At 36.2% G+C, this 23,790-nt stretch overlaps 1 protein-coding gene across 4 annotated transcripts in view; it reads left to right on the top strand.

The window, feature by feature from the left end:
* Nucleotides 1–23,790, top strand: part of RTTN (rotatin) — a 204,872-nt gene that overhangs the window by 145,838 nt on the left and 35,244 nt on the right. For all 4 annotated transcript variants that reach the window (XR_010124196.1, XM_054460788.2, XM_063653821.1 and 1 more), the window contains 5 exons: nucleotides 1,185–1,377; nucleotides 3,413–3,503; nucleotides 6,961–7,114; nucleotides 10,006–10,143; nucleotides 13,339–13,556. Coding sequence is in view for 3 of the 4 variants with exons in the window: in XM_054460788.2 (XP_054316763.1) it covers nucleotides 1,185–1,377; nucleotides 3,413–3,503; nucleotides 6,961–7,114; nucleotides 10,006–10,143; nucleotides 13,339–13,556 (794 nt within the window). In the remaining variant the exon portion in view is untranslated. The remainder of the gene's footprint in view (nucleotides 1–1,184; nucleotides 1,378–3,412; nucleotides 3,504–6,960; nucleotides 7,115–10,005; nucleotides 10,144–13,338; nucleotides 13,557–23,790) is intronic.

Genomic DNA, 23,790 nt, shown 5'->3' with positions numbered 1-23,790 from the left:
GGAGAAAAGGGAGCTCTCATACAGTGTTGTTGGGAACCACTGTGGAGAACAGTATGCAGGTTCCTCAAAAACTAAAAATAGAACCTACCCTCTGATCCAGCAATCCAGCTGCTGAGTATATATCTAAAAGAAAAAAAAAGTATATTGACGAGATAGCTGCACTTCCATGTTGATTGCAACACAATTCATGATAGCCAAGATAAGGAATCAGTCTAAGTTCCGTCAGCAAATGAATGGATAAAGAAAATGAACCATATATGTACACAATGAAATATTACTCAGAGAAAAGAATGAAGTCCTGTCATTTGCAGCAACATGGATAGAACTGGAGGCCATTGTGTTAAATGAAATAAGCCAGGCACGGAAAGACAAATATTGCAACTCATATTTGGGAACTAAAAAAAAAAAAAAAAAGTTGAACTCATGAAGATAGAGAGTAGAATGAGGGTTACCAGAGGCTAAAGAGTGGAGAGCCAGAGATAAAGAGGGGATGGTTAGTGGGTACAAAATACAGTTAGGAGGAATAAGATCTAGTGTTCAGTAGCACAACAGGGTAACTATAGTTAACAATAATTTATTGTATATTTCAAAATAACTAAAAGAATGGAGTTGGAATGTTCCTAACACAAAGAAATGATAAATGTTTGAGGTGATGGATGTCCCAGTTACCTTGATTTGAGCATTGCACATAGTATGCCTGTATCAAAATATCATGTGTACCCCATAAATATGTACAATGATTATATATCCATAATTAAAAATTAAAAAATAATAAAAATAGTAAGATTTTACTCTGAAAAAAACCTAAAGATTATTTGAATTTGGACACACCTCTGGCCCCTCGAGTTTCAGAAAAAGGATTGTAAATCATCTGTTTGTTCCTCAGTGTCTGAATACTTGGGGCATGAAGTCACGTTCTGCGCTTTCTGACTTGTCTCTTCTGCATACGACAATGTCCGTGTGTACACATCTACATCCATACATGGTGGAGGGTGAAGGTCAGGAGTAGTAGGGGTAGCCTGACCCCTAACCTCAAGGTTAAAATGAGCCAAGCAGCTAAGGCAATTCCCCAACTATACATTATCATTTTCAGGAACTTTCCTATGATTATAAGAACGTTTGACTATTGTACATAGCTGTAAGGTAAATAAAATAATAATTCTTATGTTTATTTTCAATAATAGGTCACCAGGAAAGTACATCACCACGGCCACCTCATGATTCATCTCTTTCTGCTCCCCTGCCCAAACTGTGTGTTTTTGTTACTCCATCTCTTCTTTCAGCAATGTGCAGCCTCTTGGACAACCTCTTGACGATTGCTCCCAGAGACACTGCAAAGGCTTTTCGACAAGTTCATCTCATAGAACTTCTCTGTAGGTAAGAGATAAATACTCCTAGAGAGGCATGTTAGTCGAGATAAATTTACACAAGCTGTATTCATGACTTGATATAAGATTTCATGTGACCTGGGAATACAGCTTTATTCTTTTTTAGGCTCATTGAACTCTAGGATTTTGCTTTTGTCAGAATTGCCTTGATGGTTTTTATTTTACATCTATTAAAGCACTTGTATTAGTTTGTTATCTCAATTATTAAGGCCAAAGAAAAACTCCTGCTTTCTAAAATTCATGGATTCTAAACCTTATTTATCCTCCAGCACACTTAAGGAATATGGTGCTATCCTCTATTCTTAATGGATGTGAAGGACTTTGGGAATTCATCTTTTTAGTGGTCATATCAGAATAATGTCCCTGGGTTGAAAAATTATTGGTTAAATTCATTTGGAGTTATTTTGTTATGGGAAATTAAACTTTTCATCAAAAAGTATTCTGATAAAATTTAGAGAAATTAAATTCAAAGAAAAATTCTTTGAATTTTTATTACTCACTTATTTGATATTAATCAGTCTGTAACATAATTTTTCTGAATTTCTCGTAAAGTATAGTAGAAAAGGACTAGATATTGAATTCAGGCTGACCTAAGGTCTAATTATAGTTCATTCACTCAGTAGCTTGCAGCCTTGGGAAATTAATCCCTACTGTGTCATTAACACCTATTTAATGGGGTTAGTGTGAGAATTAAAAGTGATGGTATCTAGGATACCCCCTTAAGTATTACTTCTCTTTTCTTCTGGTGTTCAGTTTATTCTAGCTAACCATACCCACCTCCTTTTGACCACACGTTTATTTGCATTTCTCTGTCTCTCTGTCCCTTTAACTTTGAACGTTCACCATCTGAAATGTCTTCCTTCTTTTTGCCAAATCATAGTGCCTTCTCTTTCTTTCTGGGATATTAAGAAAACTCTAAAAAATATAAACTCTAAAAGAAGTATTCCTTGTTTCACCTCATTCAATTGTAATTATTCCTTTAACATGTATGATAAGCAATGGGGTATGAGTTTCTTCTGGCCTTAATATTTATTGGTCGTTTTTTTACTGTGCCTCCTCGGATTGGAAAAGTAACTGCTAGTCAGTTGGCTTTCCTTCCTGGATGCTCCTGCCTGAAGATGACCAATAGAGCTCTAGGGATAGGATCTTCTTTGCTTCTTACGAGTCAGCTAAGAGTCTGATGTGGCATTGAGGCCACAGGGGCATTAAAAGACCTTTTATGGCAAAGGCTTATCATATTTCCATACCTGTTTTTCATTTTTGACTTAAAAAAAATCCTACTTGTTTTACTTTATTTATTTTTTTATTTTTATTTCTTTTTGAGACACAGTTTCACTCTTGTTGCCCAGGCTGGAGTGCAATGGCGCGATCTCGGCTCACTGCAACCTCCGCCTCCCGGGTTCAAGCAATTCTCCTGTCTCAACCTCCTGAGTAGCTGGGATTACAGGCATCTGCCACCACGCCTGGCGAATTTTTGGTATTTTTAGTAGAGACGGGGTTTCACCATGTTCGCCAAGCTGGTCTCGAACTCCTGACCCCAGGTGATCCACCCACCTTGGCCTCCCAAAGTGCTGGGATTACAGGCGTGAGCCACTGCAGCTGGCCTGTTTTACTTTATTTTGTTTTTTACTTTCTAAATATGAACAGTGTTCTTGCTATTTTAGCCAGTATTTTTGCTATTTTATTAGGAAAGTAACCACCAAGGTTCCTGTTACTCATTTGCTTTCTTTCCAAATGGGCTGTATTATATTTTATTCTGCTTTTAATTAGGTTTCCTTAGATATTTTCTTCACAACTCTTTGCTTCTCACTTTTCTCTGACAAGATATTTTTCTGTTTGAAGGTAACCGAGGATACAATTTGAAATTCTTTGAGATATCTTTTTATAAACATTTTCTTTGCTTATAAATATCCTTTCTTTTGAATTGTATTCGAGTTACCTTTAAACTTCAAATTCTGATTTCTTAATCTTTAATAAAAAGTATACTAATCTTCTGAAGGATTTTCTTTTTCTGGTCGTCACAGCATTGCAGATGCTACCCTCATACAGACATGTGTCCAGGAACTCAGATCCCTGCTGCCTTCATCACCTCCAGCTGAACACACTCAGGCTCAGGTAAACGTCTCAAGTGTGTTTGTGGGTTTGTTTACGTTAGGTGTCAAAAATAAAAATCTTGCTGAGGAGATACTAGTCATACGAAAAGGATGAAAACCTCTCAAAATATACATGGTATGATGAGATTATTTGAAATATGTTACTTAAAATTTTAATATGGGACATATTTGGATGTTAGAAAAGACGGTGGGATTTGAAGACCTAGATTCTATTCTTGACTCCATCATTAGCCAGCTTTAAATGTATGATCAAGTGTCTGGATATCTTGGAGCACCACTTTAATAAAGAGGGACATTGGCATAGTTCACCTCGTGCTTCTGTGATTTTAGGCTATCTCTGTTATTTACACCAAAGTTAAAGTTTTTAAAATATTTGGTGGCTAAGTTACGTGTATTTTCAAAACCCAATTTGATAAAAATGATTTATTCATGCTCTTTCACAGATATTTACTGTTTTAAATTCTTGCCTATAGCTAGAATCTATTTACAAAACGTGCTTAACAATTATTTATATAGCTGTTGCTAACAGAAATTTTATTTCAAAATCAAATTTTAAGAAGGGCTACAAGATTTTTTTGGGAGGTGATGAATTAAAGGTGAAGTAGACCAATATCTCTTGCTTTGAGATGTGTCCTGAATAAGACAGACCCTGTTACAAAGTTTGGGAATGCTACACACATGGTCTTTGAAGCTCTTGTCCTGGTGCAGTGTTTTCACCTGAGCATGCCTATTGTATAATGACTGTCTCTTCCATTTTTCTGCTCTCCATCCAACAAATCTTTGTTGAGTACTTGCTGTGTGCCTGGATCTTCTCCAAGTGAATAAAACAAAGACCCTTCCTCAAGTTGGGAGAATAGATAATTAGAAAATCCATATATGCCTGAAGATGATAGACATCTCAGAAGAAAAACTAAAGCAGGGGACAGGAAGTGATGTCAGAGTAGGAAGGGTAGAGCTGTTCCGCTTAGGATGATTAGGCAGTGACGTGGGACCCGAAGTTAGTGAAGAAGCCAGTCCTGTGATCATTGCAAGACCCCTGAGGTTGGGGTATACTTGGCCTATCCAAGAAACAGCAAGAAGGGTGGAGTGGCTGGAGCAGAATCTATGAGGGCAAGATGAGGCCAGAGGGGCACAGTCAGCTCCATGAAGTCAGGACCTTGCTGGCTGTTATGTTCCATTATGTTCTGAGTGTCTGGCACAGGGCTTGTCTCATGACAGGTGCTCACTTGATACTTGTGCGATGAATGAATAATAGCAGTAGCAAACATTTATGGGTATTTGTTTTTGTTAATTCATGTAATCTTCACAAGAATCATGAAGTTATCATTAATGTCATTTTATAAAGGAAATGCCTGAGGCCCAGAGAGATGAGTGACTTGTCCAGGGTCTCTGACATAGATTCCAACCTATGCAGGTCAGTTCCAGGGCCCACATTCTTAACCACTGCACTAGCTGGCCTTATGTAGATTAAATGCTTCTGCGCTCTTGGTATTTATATAAGATCATTCACTCATTCCAGAAAATTCTTGAGCCTCTGCTTTACCAGTTTCTGTTCTAGGTGCTAGTGATATATCTTTGAACAAAGCAGATGAGTATCTCTCCTCATGTAGAGTCTGTGCCATAAATGCAGGAGACAGACAGTGAACAAGTAAATAAAATGCATTTTATCAGATAGTCACAAATGGTATGGAAAAAAGTAATTGAGGATGGGTAAAAGGGTGTGTCAGCAAGGGGAGGGGCCTCCTGAAGGTGACACTTAAGCAGAAAGCTGGGGAGGTGAGGGAGCAGGCTGCGAGTGCCTGTGGCAGATGGCGTGGTCAGAGCCCTGCTGGTGGGGTTATACTCTGCTAAAGGTACGATGTATTAAAGTTTGTGGTCAGTTGGTTGGTATTTTTTTTGAAGAGGGCCATACATAGAAAAAGAGTTACTTTATCAACTACTCTTAATATATTAATATTTTATTTAATCTTGAATGTTATCATATACAAAAGAATCTTTAGCAATTCAGCTTTTTCTCTATAACACTTCTTGCCTCACCTGACATGGTTTATCTATTTATGGTAATATTTCATACATCCAAAGGTCAGACTTGCTATAATTTCAGTAGTGTAGAGTAAGAATGTAATATGAAGTCTCAAGACTTCACAGCAATAAACAAATTAAATTTCACAAACTGAAGAGTTTGTGAAGCCTGGAGCCACCTACACTTTTATATAAAGCAAGTTGGCAGATTAGATAAAGGGAGGACATATTCATCAGGATAAGTAGGACAGAACTATTTGTAAATAGTCTGAGACAATTGACCTCAGAGACACATACACCACACATTTACAACAGGCTCTCGACTCTTCATTACACTCTTACAACCCCGGAATAAGGTGAGAGGAAAAAAAGTGTGTGTGTGTGTGTATGTGTGTGTGTGTGTACAGAGAGAGAGAATGACTGATTTCAGAATATCTTTATAAAATTCACTTATATGTAACTGGCTCATTGCTTGAGGGTAGTGGACAAATGAGACATCACAGCTCATTCTTTAATTGTTACATATTCAGAGGATTATTTTTCTGAACAGTACTTTTGCCAGTTAATACTTAACAATATTAGCATCAGGCAAATTCCAGAGATGGTTTTGTTGGTAATATTGAAGATGATTTAATTTTTTCTTTTATAATTAATAATAGTATTTTTATGCTGAGGGCAAAAATAGAACATATTTGCATTTTGTTTGTAGCAATAACTAGGCTATTAGGCTAGCTTCCCCCCACCCCCACTTATGCACTTTGAAGGGTATTTTTGTAATCTTTCTTTCTTTACAAAATTATAGACTTTATGGCTTTGTTATACACTTTTCTACTTCTTCCATAATATTGATTTCATAATTTGACTACTTGAAAAATATGGAGACTTTTTTTTTCTTTTGAAACAGGGTTTTACTCTGTCACCCAGGCTGGAGTTCAGTGGTGTGATCACAGCTCACTATAGCCTCTACCTTCTGGGCTTAAGTGGTCCTCTCATCTCAGCCTCCCAAGTAGCTGGGACTGCAGGCCCAGCTAATTTTTATATTTTTTGTGGAAACAGGATCTCGCTGTATTGCCCAGGCTGGTCTCAAACTCCTGGGCTCAAGCCATCTGCCCACCCTGGCCTCTCAAAGGACTGGCATTACAGTACAGGTGTGTTAGCCACCACACCTGGCCAAGACTTTACTTCTTTAAATGGAATTCAAAACTTGACTTTGAAAACATTGCTTTGTTTGGTGTATAGTTGACAGTATTAATATGGCTGTTAATGACATGCTTATGAGAAAAATAATGCTTTGTCTGCTATGTGTTAATTTCAGATCTTGAAAAATTATGGTTAACATTTTATTTTTTATTGTGTTACAAAAGTAAAATACTGTATCACTGAGATGGGCTTTTTATATGACATGTTTGATTTGACCCTGTCTCCTTTTCAAACAGGTTTCCTTTCTCCTGGAATACCTATCCTCTTTGTCCAGGCTTCTGCAGTCATGTTTATTGGTGGAGCCTGACCTTGTGATTCAGGATGAGCTTGTGAAACCTCTTATCACCAATATCATTGGAATTCTCACCATATGTACCAAAGATGTATTAGGTAAGCTTAATTGTTTTAGTTTAGAATGTAAGTGAATAATACTGAGAAAAAAAAAACTTACTCTGTTTCAGATATTCACTTGAAGGTTACTTTTTGAGTTTCTTTTTGCTAGTATTTTGGAAGGCTTTGATAATGTGTTTTATAGTTTGGATACCTTTTAATGGTACCAATTAAGACAAGTGTGTAGTATAATAAAGGACTGCCCTTGAGTTTTCAGTTTAAATGGGGGCAAAGCTCTCTGTGTGATGTTAGAAAGTACAGTGAGTTCTGGATATTAATTATTCTTATAAACTATGGCTAAGGCCAAAAACTTAATAAAACGTTCCTAAGAACAAGTATAAGCCAATCTAGAATATATCAAAAATTTCCTAAGGTCCAAAATTATTGAAATGTATATATATTTTGTGATCTAATGTTATCTCCAGAGGAAAGTATTTTATGTATTTTATGTATTTTATAAGTATTTCCAGTATTATAAGTATTTTATAATTACAATACTTATATTATAATTATATTATATTATATAATTATATACTTATATAATATATACTTATATAATTATATTATATTATATATTATATGTACATAATTATACTATACTTATATAATATTATACTTATAAGTATTTTATAATTATAATACTTATAATTTCCAATATTATAAGTATTTTATAATTATAATACTTATAATTTCCAATATTATAAGTATTTTATGTATTTTATAAGTATTTCCAGGGGAAAATATTTTATGATGAAAAGTTGAATGTAATGCTTAGTGGAGAAAATTAAAGCAAAGTAGGATCTTTGTCAAAATCTAATATAATTGTTTTAAAAATGGAAACAATCATTTATAATGAAGTAATTGACCATTTGGTAATTCTCTTTGCCTTTCAGTTTTATTTGAACTATGGATTTACTTGGTTTTAGGTCTGGAAAATGAAGTGTGTTATGATACCCAGAAAAGCCATTTCTCAGCATCTCATCAGTGTTAAAATGATATCGATGTTAAAGGAATAGTAATTCTTAGAAATTCAACAAGTGGCAGTGATACCCTAACTAAGCTTATTAGGTTAGACTGGACAAGCTCAACAAGGTGATATCACCCCCAATCCCTAAGTAGTGAAAATTGATTCTGGGGAGAAGAGGGTGAGGCAAAAACATCTTAGAAATTAAAATGGTTTGTAGGCTTCCAAAGCTCAGCTCTACCTGAGACAATCTTATTACTATTTCTCTTCTTGGTTTTTCTTGAGAATTCCTTGGGAAGCATTGACGTTGAGTTCATGGAAGATACACAAGATGTATGCAAGACTAGTGCCACAAAACTGTGGTGAATAGATGACAGCAGCTGGAGGACCTTTGGTTGATTGTTTGATCCCAAGGTCATAAAGCAAAAGGTGGTCTGTGTATCTTGGCTGCTATTGGCTGCCTTGTGAATGCTTTTTATTGATCCTCTTGCTTTTCTGTATGATTTGAGTTTTGAAAATTAAATGAAAGTAGTATATATTTAATTACATAAAAGTTATTTAACCCATCATTAATTACATCAAGTGCTGAAAGGAAAAAATGTCAATATCTGAATGTACATCTGTTAGCTAGTTAAATTAAAAATTGTTTTCTCATATCTAGCAAAAGGTTTTAAAAGTTCTAAAAATAAAACTTCTAAAAATATTTTTTAAGAAGTTTTTAAAATTTTTTCTGAAAATAAGTTAAATGATTTTATAAGAATTTATTATATTGCTATTCTGTATTTACATGAATTGCTAATTTATGTATGTAAATTGATACATTGTGATGATATATATATAAGTAAATAAATTATATGAAAAGTTATTCAGCAAGTATAGGTGCAAAGCTAAATTTGGTGTTAATAGGTCTTTAATTTTTAATTTAATTTTCAGCTTAAATGTTTTATTCGGCTATTCTTACGCCTGTATTGCATAAAAACAGTAAGCTCTATACTTAGCCTTTTTATGTACAAAGTACAGATATACATATAGTACATAAAGAGGTATACAGTATATGTGTGGAATTAAAATCTTGTGGGGATGGCAATGAGGAAACATATTTCTAAAATAAACTCTTTAGAGAGCCACTAATGACAAAAGGGTTGAGAAACACCAAGGATTGCCCTGGGGAAGGTGCAGTTTTCAAGTACCTCATAGGTGCTGAAGTACACCTAGATGGATGTCCTCGGGATTAACGTCCCATCAAGTTTACATTATAGTGGAATTTGATAAAAGATGACAAATCCTCCTGATGGCATGGTCAGAGAGAGTCCTCAGCGACTGCTCTCCAGCTTCCATTTACCTGAGTGCAGAGAAGGGAAAATGGGTCCTCATCCTAGAATTGCTACATCCTTATAGGAAGAGCTGCAGAATCTTCTTTGGTGTCATACTTTTCTTTGTGGGATGATACTTTTCTTGGTTCTCCAAAGAAATTCTTTTCTACCTTGACCTTGGCACACTGTGCTTTCCTTTCACCCCTGCCCAAAGCTGCTGGAGGGGATAAACGAACTAGGGGAAAACTTACTCTGACAAAAGCAGCACAAACAATGACATATTTTTATAATGTGCCAATATGTAGTTCTGCAGTCATGGCTTAATATTTAGTTTGTCACACCTTCTGATTGTTCTTGAGTATGCTTTAATAAGAGGGGAGTTTGTGAGTGTGGCTTTATATGCAGGAGGGTGGAGGGGAGATATCTTAAGAAGCAATGGAAAAGAAGTTAATTGAAATAAATTTTGGATAATGCTGAATTAGATTTGTCTTCATTTGATAAGTGCACAGCCCTCATTTTAAATGTAATGAAGTGTCTGTGGTAAGTTTTATATCTTGAAAGGTTCTTTTCCTTCTTTGTGTTAATAACTTGAAGTGTTTTGCTTAATTTTATAGATAAAGAGTTAATATCAGCTTTTTATCACACATGGACACATTTATTTAATCTTCTGGCCATGCTCCTGAGGAAAGCCGGTGCCGTCACACTCCCGTCTGTTACCGTGGCCCTGGCCAAGCACTGGACAGTGGCGATTGGTAAGAAGATATTCGCATAATCTGGGGGGCTTTCTGCTAATAAAACGAGATAATGATTCTGCCTGTTTAGATACGTAAATTCACTAAAGTTAAGTAATTATGGCGTGGCATATAAAAGAGATATCAGGGTGATTGCTTTGAAAAATTTGCAGTGTTCTTGAGCCCCCCAAAAATGCATTTTCGAGAAATTGAAACACATTTTAAGATAACATAAAAGCGAGTTAGGAAAGCCTGTGGTTTTATTATTTTTTAAGCTTTTTAAAGATGTCATCCCTGAAGCTCTCTTTTATTGAGAACATTATATTGGCTACTGTTGGTTTTTTAAAATTTTACTTTAACTTCTGGGATACATGTTCAGAACGTGCAGGTTTTTTACATAGGAATACATGTGCCATGGTGGTTTGCTGCACCTATCAACCCATCATCTAGGTTTTAAGCCCTGCATGCATTAGGTATTTGTCCTAATGCTCTCCCTCCCCTTGCTTCTTATCCCCCGACACGACACGGTGTGTGATGTTCCCTTGCCTGGGTCCATGTGTTCTCATTGTTCATCTCTCACTTGTGAATGAGAACATGCAGTGTTTGGTTTTCTGTTCCTGTGTTAGTTTGCTGAGAATGATGGCTTCCAGCTTCATCCATGTACCTGAAAGGACATGAACTCATTCTTTTTTTATGGCTGCATAATGTTCCTTGGTGTATATGTGCTGCATTTTCTTTATCCACTCTGTCATTGATGGGCATTTGGGTTGGTTCCAAGTCTTTGCTATTGTGAACAGTGCCACAGTAAACATATGTGTGCATTTGTCTTTATAGTAGGATGATTTATAAAACTTTAGGTATATACCCAGTAATGGGATTGCTGGGTCAAATGGTATTTCTGGTTCTAGATGCTTGAGGAATTGCCACACTGTCTTCCACAATGGTTGAACTAATTTATACTCCCCCCAGCAGTGTAAAAGTGTTCCTATTTTCTCCACATCCTCGCCAGCATCTGTTGTTTCCTGACTTTTGAATAATTACCATTCTAACTGGTGTGAGATGGTATCTCATTGTGGTTTTGATTTACATTTCTCTAATGACCAGTGATGATGAGTTATTTTTCATGTTTGTCGGACGCATAAATGTCATCTTTTGAGAAGTGTCTGTTCATATCCTTCACCCACTTTTTGATGGGGTTTGTTTTTTTCTTGTAAATTTGTTTAAGTTCCTTGTAGATTCTGGATGTTAGACCTTTGTCAGATGGATAGATGGCAAAAATTTTCTCCCATTGTGTAGGTTGCCTGTTCACTGTGATGATAGTTTGTTTTGCTGTGCAGACGCTCTTTAGTTTAGATCCCATTTGTCAGTTTTAAGCCTGTGGTTTTATAAAGGTACATATGATATGATTATAAAACAATGAGATAAATGTTACTGTGTTGGTATAGAAACCAGTATTGTTTCTGACATATGTACATTGTATGTGGATACATCTTCATATATAAAATCCAGTATACATGATAACATGGAAAGTTATGATAAAAATAACTTTCTCATCACATCAGAATTTTCTTATAGTACAGAAATGCCAAGAGTATCGTATAATTATTTTTATAAGATGTTTTTCATGATAGTTGCCCACTAAAATAAACATGATTATTTTAAAATAACTAATCTTTAATTTTTCATGAAGCCTCCTAAATTTTAGCATAGAGAAAAGCTGTTTTTTAACATAAATATTCATAATTGACATTTATGTAACCTTTTTAAACAACTTGCTCAAAATTGAGTTATTTGAAGCTTCCAAAGTACCTGCTAATTCAACTGACTGATTTTTTTTTTAACATTTATTTTATCATTTGATCATTCAGTAAACTTAAACGCATGATACAATTTTTAACCAAAGCGATAGTAAGAATTATGGCAAATGCATGTTTAACAAGGAACAGAATTGTTAGTTTTCTGGATGTAGAAGTTCTGAGTCTACCATGGAGTACAGTGTCCACGTAGGATATCATTATTTTGTTTAAAACATAATAATTGAAAGAGATTGACTGATTAAGACATTGGGATTTTCTTCTTGTATTTATTGGGGGAAAATTAGTTTATCACCTGAATCACCAATAATATCAATAGAAAGCATGATGCTACCCATATTAGATAAATCTGGCCTGCAGCTTGTTTTGGTAAATAAAGTTTTATTGGAACATAGCCACACTCATTTACATATTGCATATGGCTGCTTTCATGCTACAACAGTTGAGGTGAATAGTTGTGAAAAAGCTACTTGGCCCTTTACAGAAAAAGTTTGCTGACCTCTGACTTAAACTTATTTATCTAACACTGTTTCTCTAGTGATAAAATAAATACATATTAAATTCAAAACCTTCCTTCAAAATATGTGTACAGTTTTATGTAATAATAGTACTAATCAAAAGTAACTTACTGCATAAATGGTTTTCATAATAGTAATGTTAATGAAAACATTAATAACAATTATCATTGATTTTTTTGCCATGGTTTTATTTTTGGTTTTTGTTTATTTTTTAAATCAATTTCCATCTCATATGCCCATATACATTTAAAACATCTCGGGGTCACTCTGTAACTTGTGTTATCTATAAGAGTCTTTTCTCAAACTTGACTGATACTTGGACATCATTTAAATGAACATAATTCTCATGAAACCCTACTGCTGACTACTTTATTTTTCTTATGTAACTTTAATTTGTACAAGCCAAAATCTAACTAAAAATTTTTATGGTTATAATTCTCACACAAGCATAAATCTAAAATATAAAATCAAACAAAATTATAAATCCAATTTTTAAAGTTTATAAAATGTAAAACAACACATGTAATTTTGATTAAACAAAGTCAGTTCTCTCAACAGGAAATTAGTAATGACTGTTTCAGTGTAAATTCCTTTGTGTTTGGCCTGTTCTTTCCACTCTGTATTAAGTTTGTGAATCAGTTCATGACCACTCATGTGCTATCTGAACTGCTATGAAATATTTGTTTGTATGTTGTGCCAACACTGCATACTAAGTCTTGCTTTTAAGTTCTGTTTGGCACCAGCTCCTTTAAAAGTTGCAACACAATCATACAATTGGTAATCTAGATGATCCAGAGTATAGTTACTTTAAAATCAATTGGATTTCCTTTTTGTTGAATTTTGAAGAAATTTTCAAACATTCACATCTGAAATTATTCTTTTAGATATGTTCTGCAAATGTGCAGGCTTGTCTGCCACGTGTCCTGCCCTGTATACTGCCAGCTTGCAATTCCTTTCTATTCTCTTGACCGAAGAAGCAAAAGGGCATCTCCAGGCTAAGAGCAAAACACATTTATGCTGTAGTCCAACAGTGGCTTCACTTCTTGATGACACTCAGGAAAATCAGAAATCTCTAGAACGACTTAGTGATGTAATTCTTCAGGTACGTCATTTCTTGGTTTTTCAAAAGCTTTATTTAGCATTTAAATAAATTGACTTTCAGTCATGGTCTTGTTAAAAACTGTCTCAGTCATTTAAATTAAGAAATAGTAATGCTTATTATGACTGTTTAAATGATACAGAAGTTTATAAAGTTAAATTAACTATCTCCTCCTTAGCCCCACCCGCTTATGTTGACCAGTTTCTTCAGTGAATATGATGTAAAGATTTGAAGTGAAATATTACTAATCTAAATCTAACAGTTGATCAAAACAGTGTTTCATATCATGACCAAAATGGATATATTTCAGAAATGCAGTTATGGTTCAAAATTTATTGTAATTTTAAAGATATATCTATGTCTCTGAAAATATATTCTAAGTGACATTTGATTTCTATAAATGGACCACAGATTTTTGGGGTTGGTTACATGTATAGGTAAGTGGACTTGTCTGGCACATTTGGAAGAAAATGCCCCCTTTCCAAGCCCTGTTGCCTGTTTTATCTTATAAAATTATGTTTACAGTCTAAAATGTGAGTCAAGAATTTTGTTAATCAGAAAACATTCTAAAATCACTAAAGTCTTATTTTATAAGTAGATTAGTATTTTTTTAAACACTGTGTGTTTACTAAGTTAAAGTTGTACATTGTTCTTTACCAATAGGAATATTTTTAGATTTTTCAGTATTTAGAATTATTCTTTTTAATCATGTGGTTTTATGATTTTTGTCTTCTCACTGAAAGGTAGAAAAGTAGTAGAATTGTTTATTGAAGAATTTGCTTCAGCTTCCCAATCAGCCAGCCACGTTTGGCAAAGACAGATTGTCTCTGTGCTGATTTGTTATAGTTCCTTTGTTGCTTAGAAGATTGTTCCTGTGCTGATTTGTTATAGTCCCTTTGTTGCTTAGAATTTGGAGATTTTTACCCACTTCTTTGCCTGTGAGAGTCATGGTCATGCAGATATTTCTGGTATGACTGCTGGTGCATTTTGAGCACAAGGCTTGATTATGTTGAGATGCGGAAAGGATTGCCAGTAAGAGAGAAGAAAATGCTTCCTGGTTCACCCAGGAGCTGTCCTGTGGAGAGTGTCACAGGGCTCCTCAGGGGACTTTGTCTCCCTTGTGCTACAGAATCTGGTTGCCTTTCCAGCATAGATAAGAAGCCTGTTAAGGCATCCCCCATTTTCTCATCCATCTCCAGCAGTGCCTTCAGAAGCCTGGATACAGCTCTAGGGGAGAAGAGTTCCTCAAAGCATTTCTCTAAAAGCCTCTTATTCTTGGGAGGCCATAGCTTTCCTGTACCTACTACCTCACTGTCAGTTCACTCAAATTTTCTTAGTTGAAAACAAAAACGGGACGTGGTCCCAGTTTTCTCATTCCCCGTCAGAACAACAGACTTTATTTCCCAATGATTAACTGAGTCTCCAGTTTTGCACTTTAAAGAATGTTGTAAGGAGGAAAATTCAAACCTTTTCAAAAGTCTCCCAACTGCAACCCCTATCTAATTTAATTATAAATTTCCTAACTTTGGCTTTGGTTGGAGCACGGTACTGCTTGGGGAAAGGGTTTTGCTCTTGCTGACACACTTTGCTCCTCAGAGAATTTCAGTGACTTCACTCAGAGGACTGAGTGCAGTGATGGCAGTGTGCTGGGCCCTGCCCTCCCTGCTGAGGCCAAAATGGCAATAGCTGTGGGAACCTGGCTCTGCATGGATGACTGTGGGTGTCCTGCAACCAATCCTCCTGGACCTGGGAAATTTAAAGACTTCCAGCCAGGCAAAGCCAGGGCTATTTTATTTCCCAACTCTTTAATGTTGTTTGTGGTGCTGTGTTTCAAGGATCTGTGATGAAACTCATGATACATATGGATCCATGTAGGATAATGAATCAGTTTATAGTAGTATACACAGGAAAAAAAAATCTGTGCTAGAGGAATTTGTGAAATTTACCTTGTCCTTATTTTTACCTAATACTTTGTAATATTATTCATTATAAAAGCTTTTGTTTATATTTTTTTTGTTACCTTTTTGGACAAAGAAAATGAGATAGCCTACAGTCACAGAATATCTCAATGATTTTCGTAATGACTAGCTAATTTTCCTCTTTATTTCTTCTGAATTACAAAACATGTATTTTGTGAGGGTATGGATACATTAACCAATTATTTAAACCATGTTTCCTAATAAATCATACTGTTTGTGTTCGTGTAAGCAGTAGAATTTGGATACATGACATCTGTTAGAAAGGCACAGGCAAGTTTAAGACAAAGAAAGTAAAGAGAGGAAGTATACTCCTGGCACACTTATGACAAAATGTGTACCTAATATAAGTTGGGACAGTTAATGGGCCTATTAAATTACAAACACTGTTTTCTTTGCCCTATAGAAATAGGATATGTGAATTCAAATATTATTAGAATACATTCAACAGCAACATTACTTTTGCTAAGTAATAAATGTAGCTTACTATATGTCCATGGAGGCTGTGGTTTGGGCCAGGTGCTATATGAAGCAAAGTAAACTACAGTCTTTAAATTATCTGAAGAAATTATATTCTAAAATTGATGTCTTTCAAAGGTCTATTTAAGTTTTCTGTAAAGTCATACTCAAAAAACATTCGATATGGGACCTTAGGCAAATCACTTAACTTCTTGTGATTCAGTTCTTCAAGTGCAAAATAATAGGCTTTTATTACATTATAACTAAGTTTCAGCTGCCTCTAAAATCTCCATCCTCCTAACAAATTACTATATTGGAACTTCAATTAAAATGTCTGGGCAGAGTTAGCTTTTAAATGGTACTTTATAGCACTATCCCATAGGGGATACATGTTGAAAGTATTCATACTTACATCTTTAGTCATGTGTAAGTGTTTTTTTGTAAGTCCATTTTGAGGTGGTTTCAGACTTTGAACATTTTCTAAGAAATATTCAGCTGTCTTTTGTCCATAAAATACTGAACACATTTGACTTAGTGGAGATTTTACCTTCCCTAGTTTATGAAGATACAGTAGTCTCCTCTTATCTGTAGTTTTGCCTTTTATGGCTTCAGTTACCCATGGTTGACTGTAGTCCAAAAATATTAAATGGAAAATTCCAGAAATACACAATTCTTACGTCTTAAATTGCATGCCATTCTGAGTAGTATGATGAAATATTGCTCTGTCTCCCCCCAGGACATGAATCACCCTATGTCTAGCTTACCCATGCTGCATATGATATGTGCCCATTCATCACTTAGTATAGCCATCTTGGTTATCAGACTGATGAATCACAAGACGAAGAAGGATGAGTGCATTGTAGTAAGATATTTTAGAGAGAGAGAGGCCACAATCACATAATTTTTATTATACTATTCTGTTATTATTATTGTTAATCTCCTACCTGCCTAATTTATAAATTAAACTTTATTGTAGTTACATATATATACGAATGAAACTTAGAATATAGGGAGTTGGGTACTATTCATGGTTTTAGGTATCCACTGGGGGTGTTGGAATGGATCCCTCAAGGATAAGGGGGCGTACTGTGCTCAATATGTTTTATTTGCAAATACATATAGATAACAAGATCAATAAAAATCTCTCTATATGTAGTAGATTTCATCTATAATTGATGTATTAATCAATTGAGATAATGAATTAATTTTGCTCCTTATATTTGATCTGATATCTAAAAGTAGTAATGCAAATGAGGAACTCTTGCGTCTTATTTTAGATGTATTTTGTGCTCACATTTAGTGAATGGTAAAATTCAAGGGTAAATCTGTTGAAAGGAGGGCTTATATATTTAAGATACCGTTGTGTTGATGAATGTTCACTGTAATTAAAAAGCCTATTTTTTACATTAAGTACCTTTTGGAAAGAAAGCAAGGAAGTCTTGACCTAGAATACCCTACATCACTTAAATGTACAGAAGGGATTAATCTAGAAAGAGCATGACATTTAAATGAATTTTGGTTGATGAAAAGACATTATGTCTTGCTCTGTATCATCTTGATTTCTTTTTCTCTTTTTGTATATTTGCATCATCTAGGAGATAGTTATCTGTTGCTTGAGTTTATTCTCAGCCTTGCTGCCTCCAGGCTCCTCACACTTCCGTTGTGTCCACTTGCTCTTTGCAGAGATGCTCAGACTGCTTTTCAGTCTGCAGTAAGTACTGTATGGAAACTGATAGAAAGTCAGTTCTTCACTCCAGCCTTTCCTTCAGTATATGTTGGAAAGTATATGAATTTACCATAGGTTAATCCTGTTTGTTTCCTTTTTGTTTTTTTGGTTTTGGTTTGGGGCTTTGATTTCATTTTTACCATGTACACGTTTTAGAGAACCAAACAGTTCTATCTGTAAGTTTTTACTAAAAGTAGGAGATTTCTGCCTTCATTCTTCATTTTCTCAGAGGTGACCACTTATACCTCATTCAGCTACTTTTTATAGCTTCTCTTTCATGTCTCTAAATAACATGCTTATATTTTTTGTCTTGATTATTCAGTTTTAGATATTATCTGTTGAATTCCTACTATGGAAAATGAGACTTTAGCTTTTTTTTCATGCCTCACCCACCTACCCTGCCAAAATGGGTTCCCTTCTCATTCTCCTAATATTGGTATACCATAATGCCAATTAGAGAATAGACAGCGTGAATGGTATTAAATTTATGACAGTGTTACACACAATTGAACCGTGTTGCAGAGTGTTTAACTTTCTTTTCTTGCACAGCTTTTGTTTGCCTTAGAGGTAATTATTGTATTATTTTAAAACGTGCTGACTTTGCTGTTATCACTTATAAACTCCATGCTCTTTGCCAGAATTAAATATCCTCTCAGTGTGTTCAGAACTGTCAGAACTTCATCGCTTCATCTTTTGGAAGAAATCTCTTCCCAATTCCTTCTAACCTACTTGGTGCCTGTTGTCATCCTGGGATATCCATTCACCTGTTTCCGGGAATTCCTTTACCTCTGTGCTAGGTGCAGTCTCCTGTGGTCCTGAGATATCCATTCACCTGGTTCCAGGAATTCCTTTACCTCTGTGCTAGGTGCAGTCTCCTGCATCCCGCATGCAGTCTCCCATCTCCTGTGGCCTTCTCTCCTTCTCTTCATTTTTGCTTAGAGTCTCTTCTCCCTTAGCTTTCAGAGAAAAGGTACCGAGGAGGTCTTTTGAGATCTAAATGACTGAAAGTCTTTATCTCCCTTACATGTAATTTATAGTTAGGCTAGTGAGAATTCTGGATTGGAAATCATTTACTTCAGAATTTAGAAGCCATCGTCTGTTCTTTTTAATTCCAAATGTTACTATAGAGAATTCTGAGTAATTCTCTACTCAGAATTACTGGGCGCGGTGGCTCATGCCTGTAATCCCAGCACTTTGGGAGGCTGAGGCGGGCGGATCACGAGGTCAGGAGATCGAGACCATCCTGGCTAACACGGGCTAACACGGTAAAACCCCATCTCTACTAAAAATACAAAAAAATTAGCCAGGCGTGGCGGCGGGCACCTGTAGTCCCAGCTTCTCGGGAGGCTGAGGCAGGAGAATGGTGTGAACCCGCGAGGCGGAGCTTGCAGTGAGCAGAGATCGTGCCACTGCACTCCAGCCTGGGCGACAGAGCAAGTCATCTCAAAAAAAGAAAATTCCGAAGCCCTTAGAATTCTTGGTTTTTCTCTTCCTGGAAGTTTTTAGAATCTTTCTTTTTTCTCATATTCTAAAATGTTTAGATGAAGCATCCAGGTTTGGATCTGCTTTAGCAATTGTACTGGGCTCTCTTGGGGATTCTTTCCATCTATAAACCATGCTTTCTAAATTACTTCAGAGACATTCCCTGTACTTTGTATGCTCTGTACATTTGGAACTCCTATGAAGTTTTTTTTTTTTTTTTCCTATGTAATCTTTCTTTGCTGTCTTTTCCTCTATTTATTTTAGTCTTTCTTCTCTGTTTGGCAGCTTTTCTTGGTGTCTGGTAATCTTGATTGTGTGCTCTATTTAAGACTGGGAAACTCAAAGCAGATTGACTTCCCTGAGCATATGAGTGCAACTTGTCAATTGCTGTCCAAGGGGACCAATGGGGGTTATTTTGTAGGCTTGTCTTCTGGGGCTTATCAGATTCCCTAGAGAATGGTCTTCTGATCTCTTTCCTGGAGGTGAAAACCCAACTGCCAAATGTTATGTAGCCAAGTAGGAGACGACAGCTGAGGTCTCAGAATTTAGTTTGCACAATTTCACTTAATCCTTCAAAGGTTTTAGTAGAATACTCTTGCCCACAAATGTTCGCATCTCTGCCAGTTCAGAATCCTAATTTATCCTCTCTGGAGACTAAACATCCAGGATTTTGCAATGACTGGGAGGAAGAGTGGCTTAGTTACATAGAAATTGGTGGCTGGCAGGCAGGTCTGGGCATGTAACTGCATTTTAGAGACTTTAAGCAATCCTCCCTCATCCTCACATCCAGGGATACTTGGTGCTAAATTTCTTCAGCCTTGGGCAATTCAGTGGATAAACTGGGGTAGTTTTCAGCTTTCCCCACTCACCACTTAGAATTCAGGGTTCCCAAGCCTAATAGCTTGCCACTCATCCAATACTGCTTTCTCATTTTCAGGCGTGTGTGTGTGTGTGTGTGTGTGTGTGTGTGTGTGTGTGTGTATGTGTGTGTAATCCCATTTTTGTCATTTTAATGGGATTTCAGGAGGGAATAAAAGACATATCTGTGCACACAACTATTTCCTTAGGAGTCTTAACTCCGACCCAACCCTGCCTCCAATTGCTACATATATTTTTATTTTATTTTTTATTTTTATTTATTTATTTATTTTTGAGACAGAGTCTCACTCTGTCACCCAGGCTGGAGTGCAGTGTGGCACGATCTCAGCTCACTGCTGATCTCACCTCTGCCTCCCAGGTTCAAGTGATTCTCCTGCCTCAAGCCTCCCAAGTAGCTGGGATTACAGGCGCTTGCCACCGTGCCCAGCTAATTTTTGTATTTTTCACATGTTGATTGGCCAAACTGGTCTCGAACTCCTGACCTCAGGTGATCCGTCCACCTTTGCCTCCTAAAGGGCTGGGATTACAAGGCGTGAGCCACCACGCCTGGCCCCATTATCATTTGTTTCAAGAAATTTTTCAATTTTCTCCTTAATATTTTCATTAACCCACTGGACACTCAGGAGCATATTGTTTAATTTTCATATGTTTGTGTAGTTTCCAAAATTCCTCTTGTTATTGATTTCCAGTTTTATTCTACTCTGGTCATAGAAGATGCTTGATATTATTTCAATTTCTTGAATGTTTTAAGACTTGTTTTGTGAACCTAACATGGAATATCCTACAGAATGATCCATATGCTGAGGAGAAGAATGTGTATTCTGCAGCCGTTAGATGAAATGTTTGGTAAATATCTATTAGGTCCGTTTTGTCTTTAGTGCAGATTAAATCCAGTGTTTCTTTGGTGATTTTCTGTCTGGAAGATCTGTCTGTTCAATGCTGAAAGTAGGGTGTTGAAGTCTCCAGCCATTATTGTCTTGAGATCTCTCTCTCTCTTCAGCTCTAATATTTGCTTTATATATTTCAGTGCTCCAGTGATGGGTATGTCTATACTTACAATCATTATATCCTCTTGCTGCATTGACTCCATTATCATTATATAATGACCTTCTTTGTCTCCCTTACAGTTTTTGTTTTGACATCTATTTTGTCTAATTATAGCTACTCCTAATTTTTTTTTGTTTTCATTGGCATGGAATGTCTTTTTCCATCCCTTTATTTTCAGTCTGTATATATTTTTATTGGTGAAGTATGTTTGTTGTAGGCAACAGATAAGTGGGCGTTGTTTTTTCATCCCTTCAGCCACTCTGTGTGTTTTTATTGTAGAGTTTAGTCCATAGTCCATTTTACATTCAATGTTGTTATTGACAAGTAGGGACTGCCTTCTGCTGTTTTGTTATTTGTTTTCTAATTGTTTTGTGATCTCATTCTTCTTTAATTCCTTCTGTCTTTCTTTTAGTGAAGATGATTTTCTTTGGTGGTATGTTAATTTCTTCTTAGTTTTTGTGTCTCCATTTGTATCGTTTTTGGTAAGAGGTTACCATGATGAGGCTTGCAAATACCTTCTTATAGCCCATTATTTTAAACTAATGACAACTTAATACTGATGGCATGAACAAACACACACGCAAAAGAAAACTAGTAATAACTCTACACTTTAACTTTATCTCCTCTGCTTTCTAACTTTTAGTTGTTTCTCTTTATGTCTTATTGTACTGTCTTTGTCTTAAAAAGTTGCTGTAGTTATTATTTTCGATTGGTTCATAATTTAGACTCTCTACTTAAGATAAGAGTAGTTTACACAACACCATTACAGTGTTACAATAGTCTCTGTTTTTCTGTGTGCTTATATTACCAGTGAATTTTGTACCATCGGGTGATTTCTTCTTGCTCACTAACATCCTTTTATTTCAGATTGAAGAACTCACTTTACTATTTCTTGTAGGACAGGTCTGGTGTTGTTGAAATCCTTCAGCTTTTGTTTGTCTAAGGTTTTTATTTCTCTTCATACTTGAAGGATAGTTTCGCCGTATGTACTATTCTAGGGTAAAGTTTTTTTGTTGTTTTGTTTTATTTTTTTTTCCCTTCAGCACTTGAAATATGTCATGCCACTCTCTCGTGACCTGTAACATTTCCAGATATATTGGAGGTCCATTGTATGTTGTTTCTTTTCTCTTGCTGCTTTTAGGATCTTTTCTTTATCCTTGACCTTTAGGAGTTTGATTATGAAATATCTTAAATGTCTTCTTTGGGTTAAATCTGCTTGGTGTTCTCTAACCTTCTTGTACTTGAATACTGATCTTTCTCTAGGTTTTGGAAGTTCTCTGATATTATCCCTTTGAATAAACTTTCTACCACTATCTCTTTCTCTTAACTTTGCCCTTTCGAGGTTATTTTTTAGGTTTTATAGGCATGCTTCATTCTTCTTTATTCTCTTTTCTTGTGTCTCCTTCCTCTGACTGTGTATTTTCAAATAGCTTGCCTTCAAGCTTACTAATTCTTTCTTTTACTTGGTCAGCTCTACTATTATGAGACTGATGTATTTGTCAGCATGCCAATTGAATTTTTCAACACTAGAATTTCTGTTTCATTCTTCTTAATTATTTAAATCTCTCTGTTAAATTTATCTGATAAAATTCTGAATTCCTTCTCTTATTTTGAATTTCTTTGAGTTCCCCTAACACAGCAATTTTGAATTCTCTGTATGAAAGTTCACATATCTCTGTTTCTCTAGGCTTGGTCTCTGATGCCTTATTTTAGTTCATTTGGTGGGGTCATTTTTTCCTGGATGATCTTGAGGCTTGTAGATGTTTGTCAGTATCTGGGCATTGAAGAGTTAGGTATTTGTTTTAGTCTTTGCAGTCTGGGCTTGTTTGTGTGTGTCCTCCTTGAGTAGGCTTTCCAGGCATTCCAAGGGAATTGGACCTTAAGCCCAATAACACTTCGTTTCTTGCAGACTTGCAGAGGTACTGCCTTGGTGGTCTTGGATAAGATCTGGGAGAATTCTCCAGATTACCAGGCAGAGACTCTTGTTCTTTTACCTTACTTTCTCCCAAACGAACAGAGTCTCTCTCTATATACTGAGCAGCCTGGAACTGGGGGTGTGGTGATATTAGCATCCCTGTGGCTACCACCACTGGAACTGCGCTGGATTAGTCCTGATGTCAACACAACACTGGGTTTCTCTCAAGCCCACTGCAGTTGCTACCTGCTTACCTGTATTCACTCAAGGCCCTAGGACTTCATAATCAGTAGGTGACAAAGCCAGCCAGGTTTCTGTCCTTCCCTGCAGAGCAGTAAGTTCCCCCAGACCCTGAGCAGGTCCAGAGATGCTATCTGTGAGCCAGGGATTAGTCAAAAACCTTAGAATTTTACCTGATGTTCTATTCTAGTGCAACTAACCTGGCACTCAAACCACAATCCTGGGTCCTTTCTGCTCTTCTCTCCCCTTTCCACAGGAAAAGGAGACTCTCCTTTTGGCCACCAATACCACGGTCCCATGGGAGTTCTACCAGGCTGCTGCCAGTGTTCACTTAGAGCCCAAGGGCACTTCTATCATTCTGTGATGAATGCTGCCAGACCTGGGGCTCACCCTTCAGGACAGTCCGTTCCCCTCTGGCCCAGAGATGGTCCAGAAATACTGTCCAAGAGCCTCGGCCTGGATTCAGGGAGCCCAAGAGCCTACTTGTTGCTCTACCCACTGTGGCTGAGCTGA

This window comes from Pongo pygmaeus, chromosome 17, assembly GCF_028885625.2.
Source record: "Pongo pygmaeus isolate AG05252 chromosome 17, NHGRI_mPonPyg2-v2.0_pri, whole genome shotgun sequence".
NCBI lineage: Eukaryota > Metazoa > Chordata > Mammalia > Primates > Hominidae > Pongo > Pongo pygmaeus.
The sequence above is the reverse complement of the archived record's forward strand: the minus strand, read 5'-3'. Positions and strand labels throughout refer to the sequence as shown.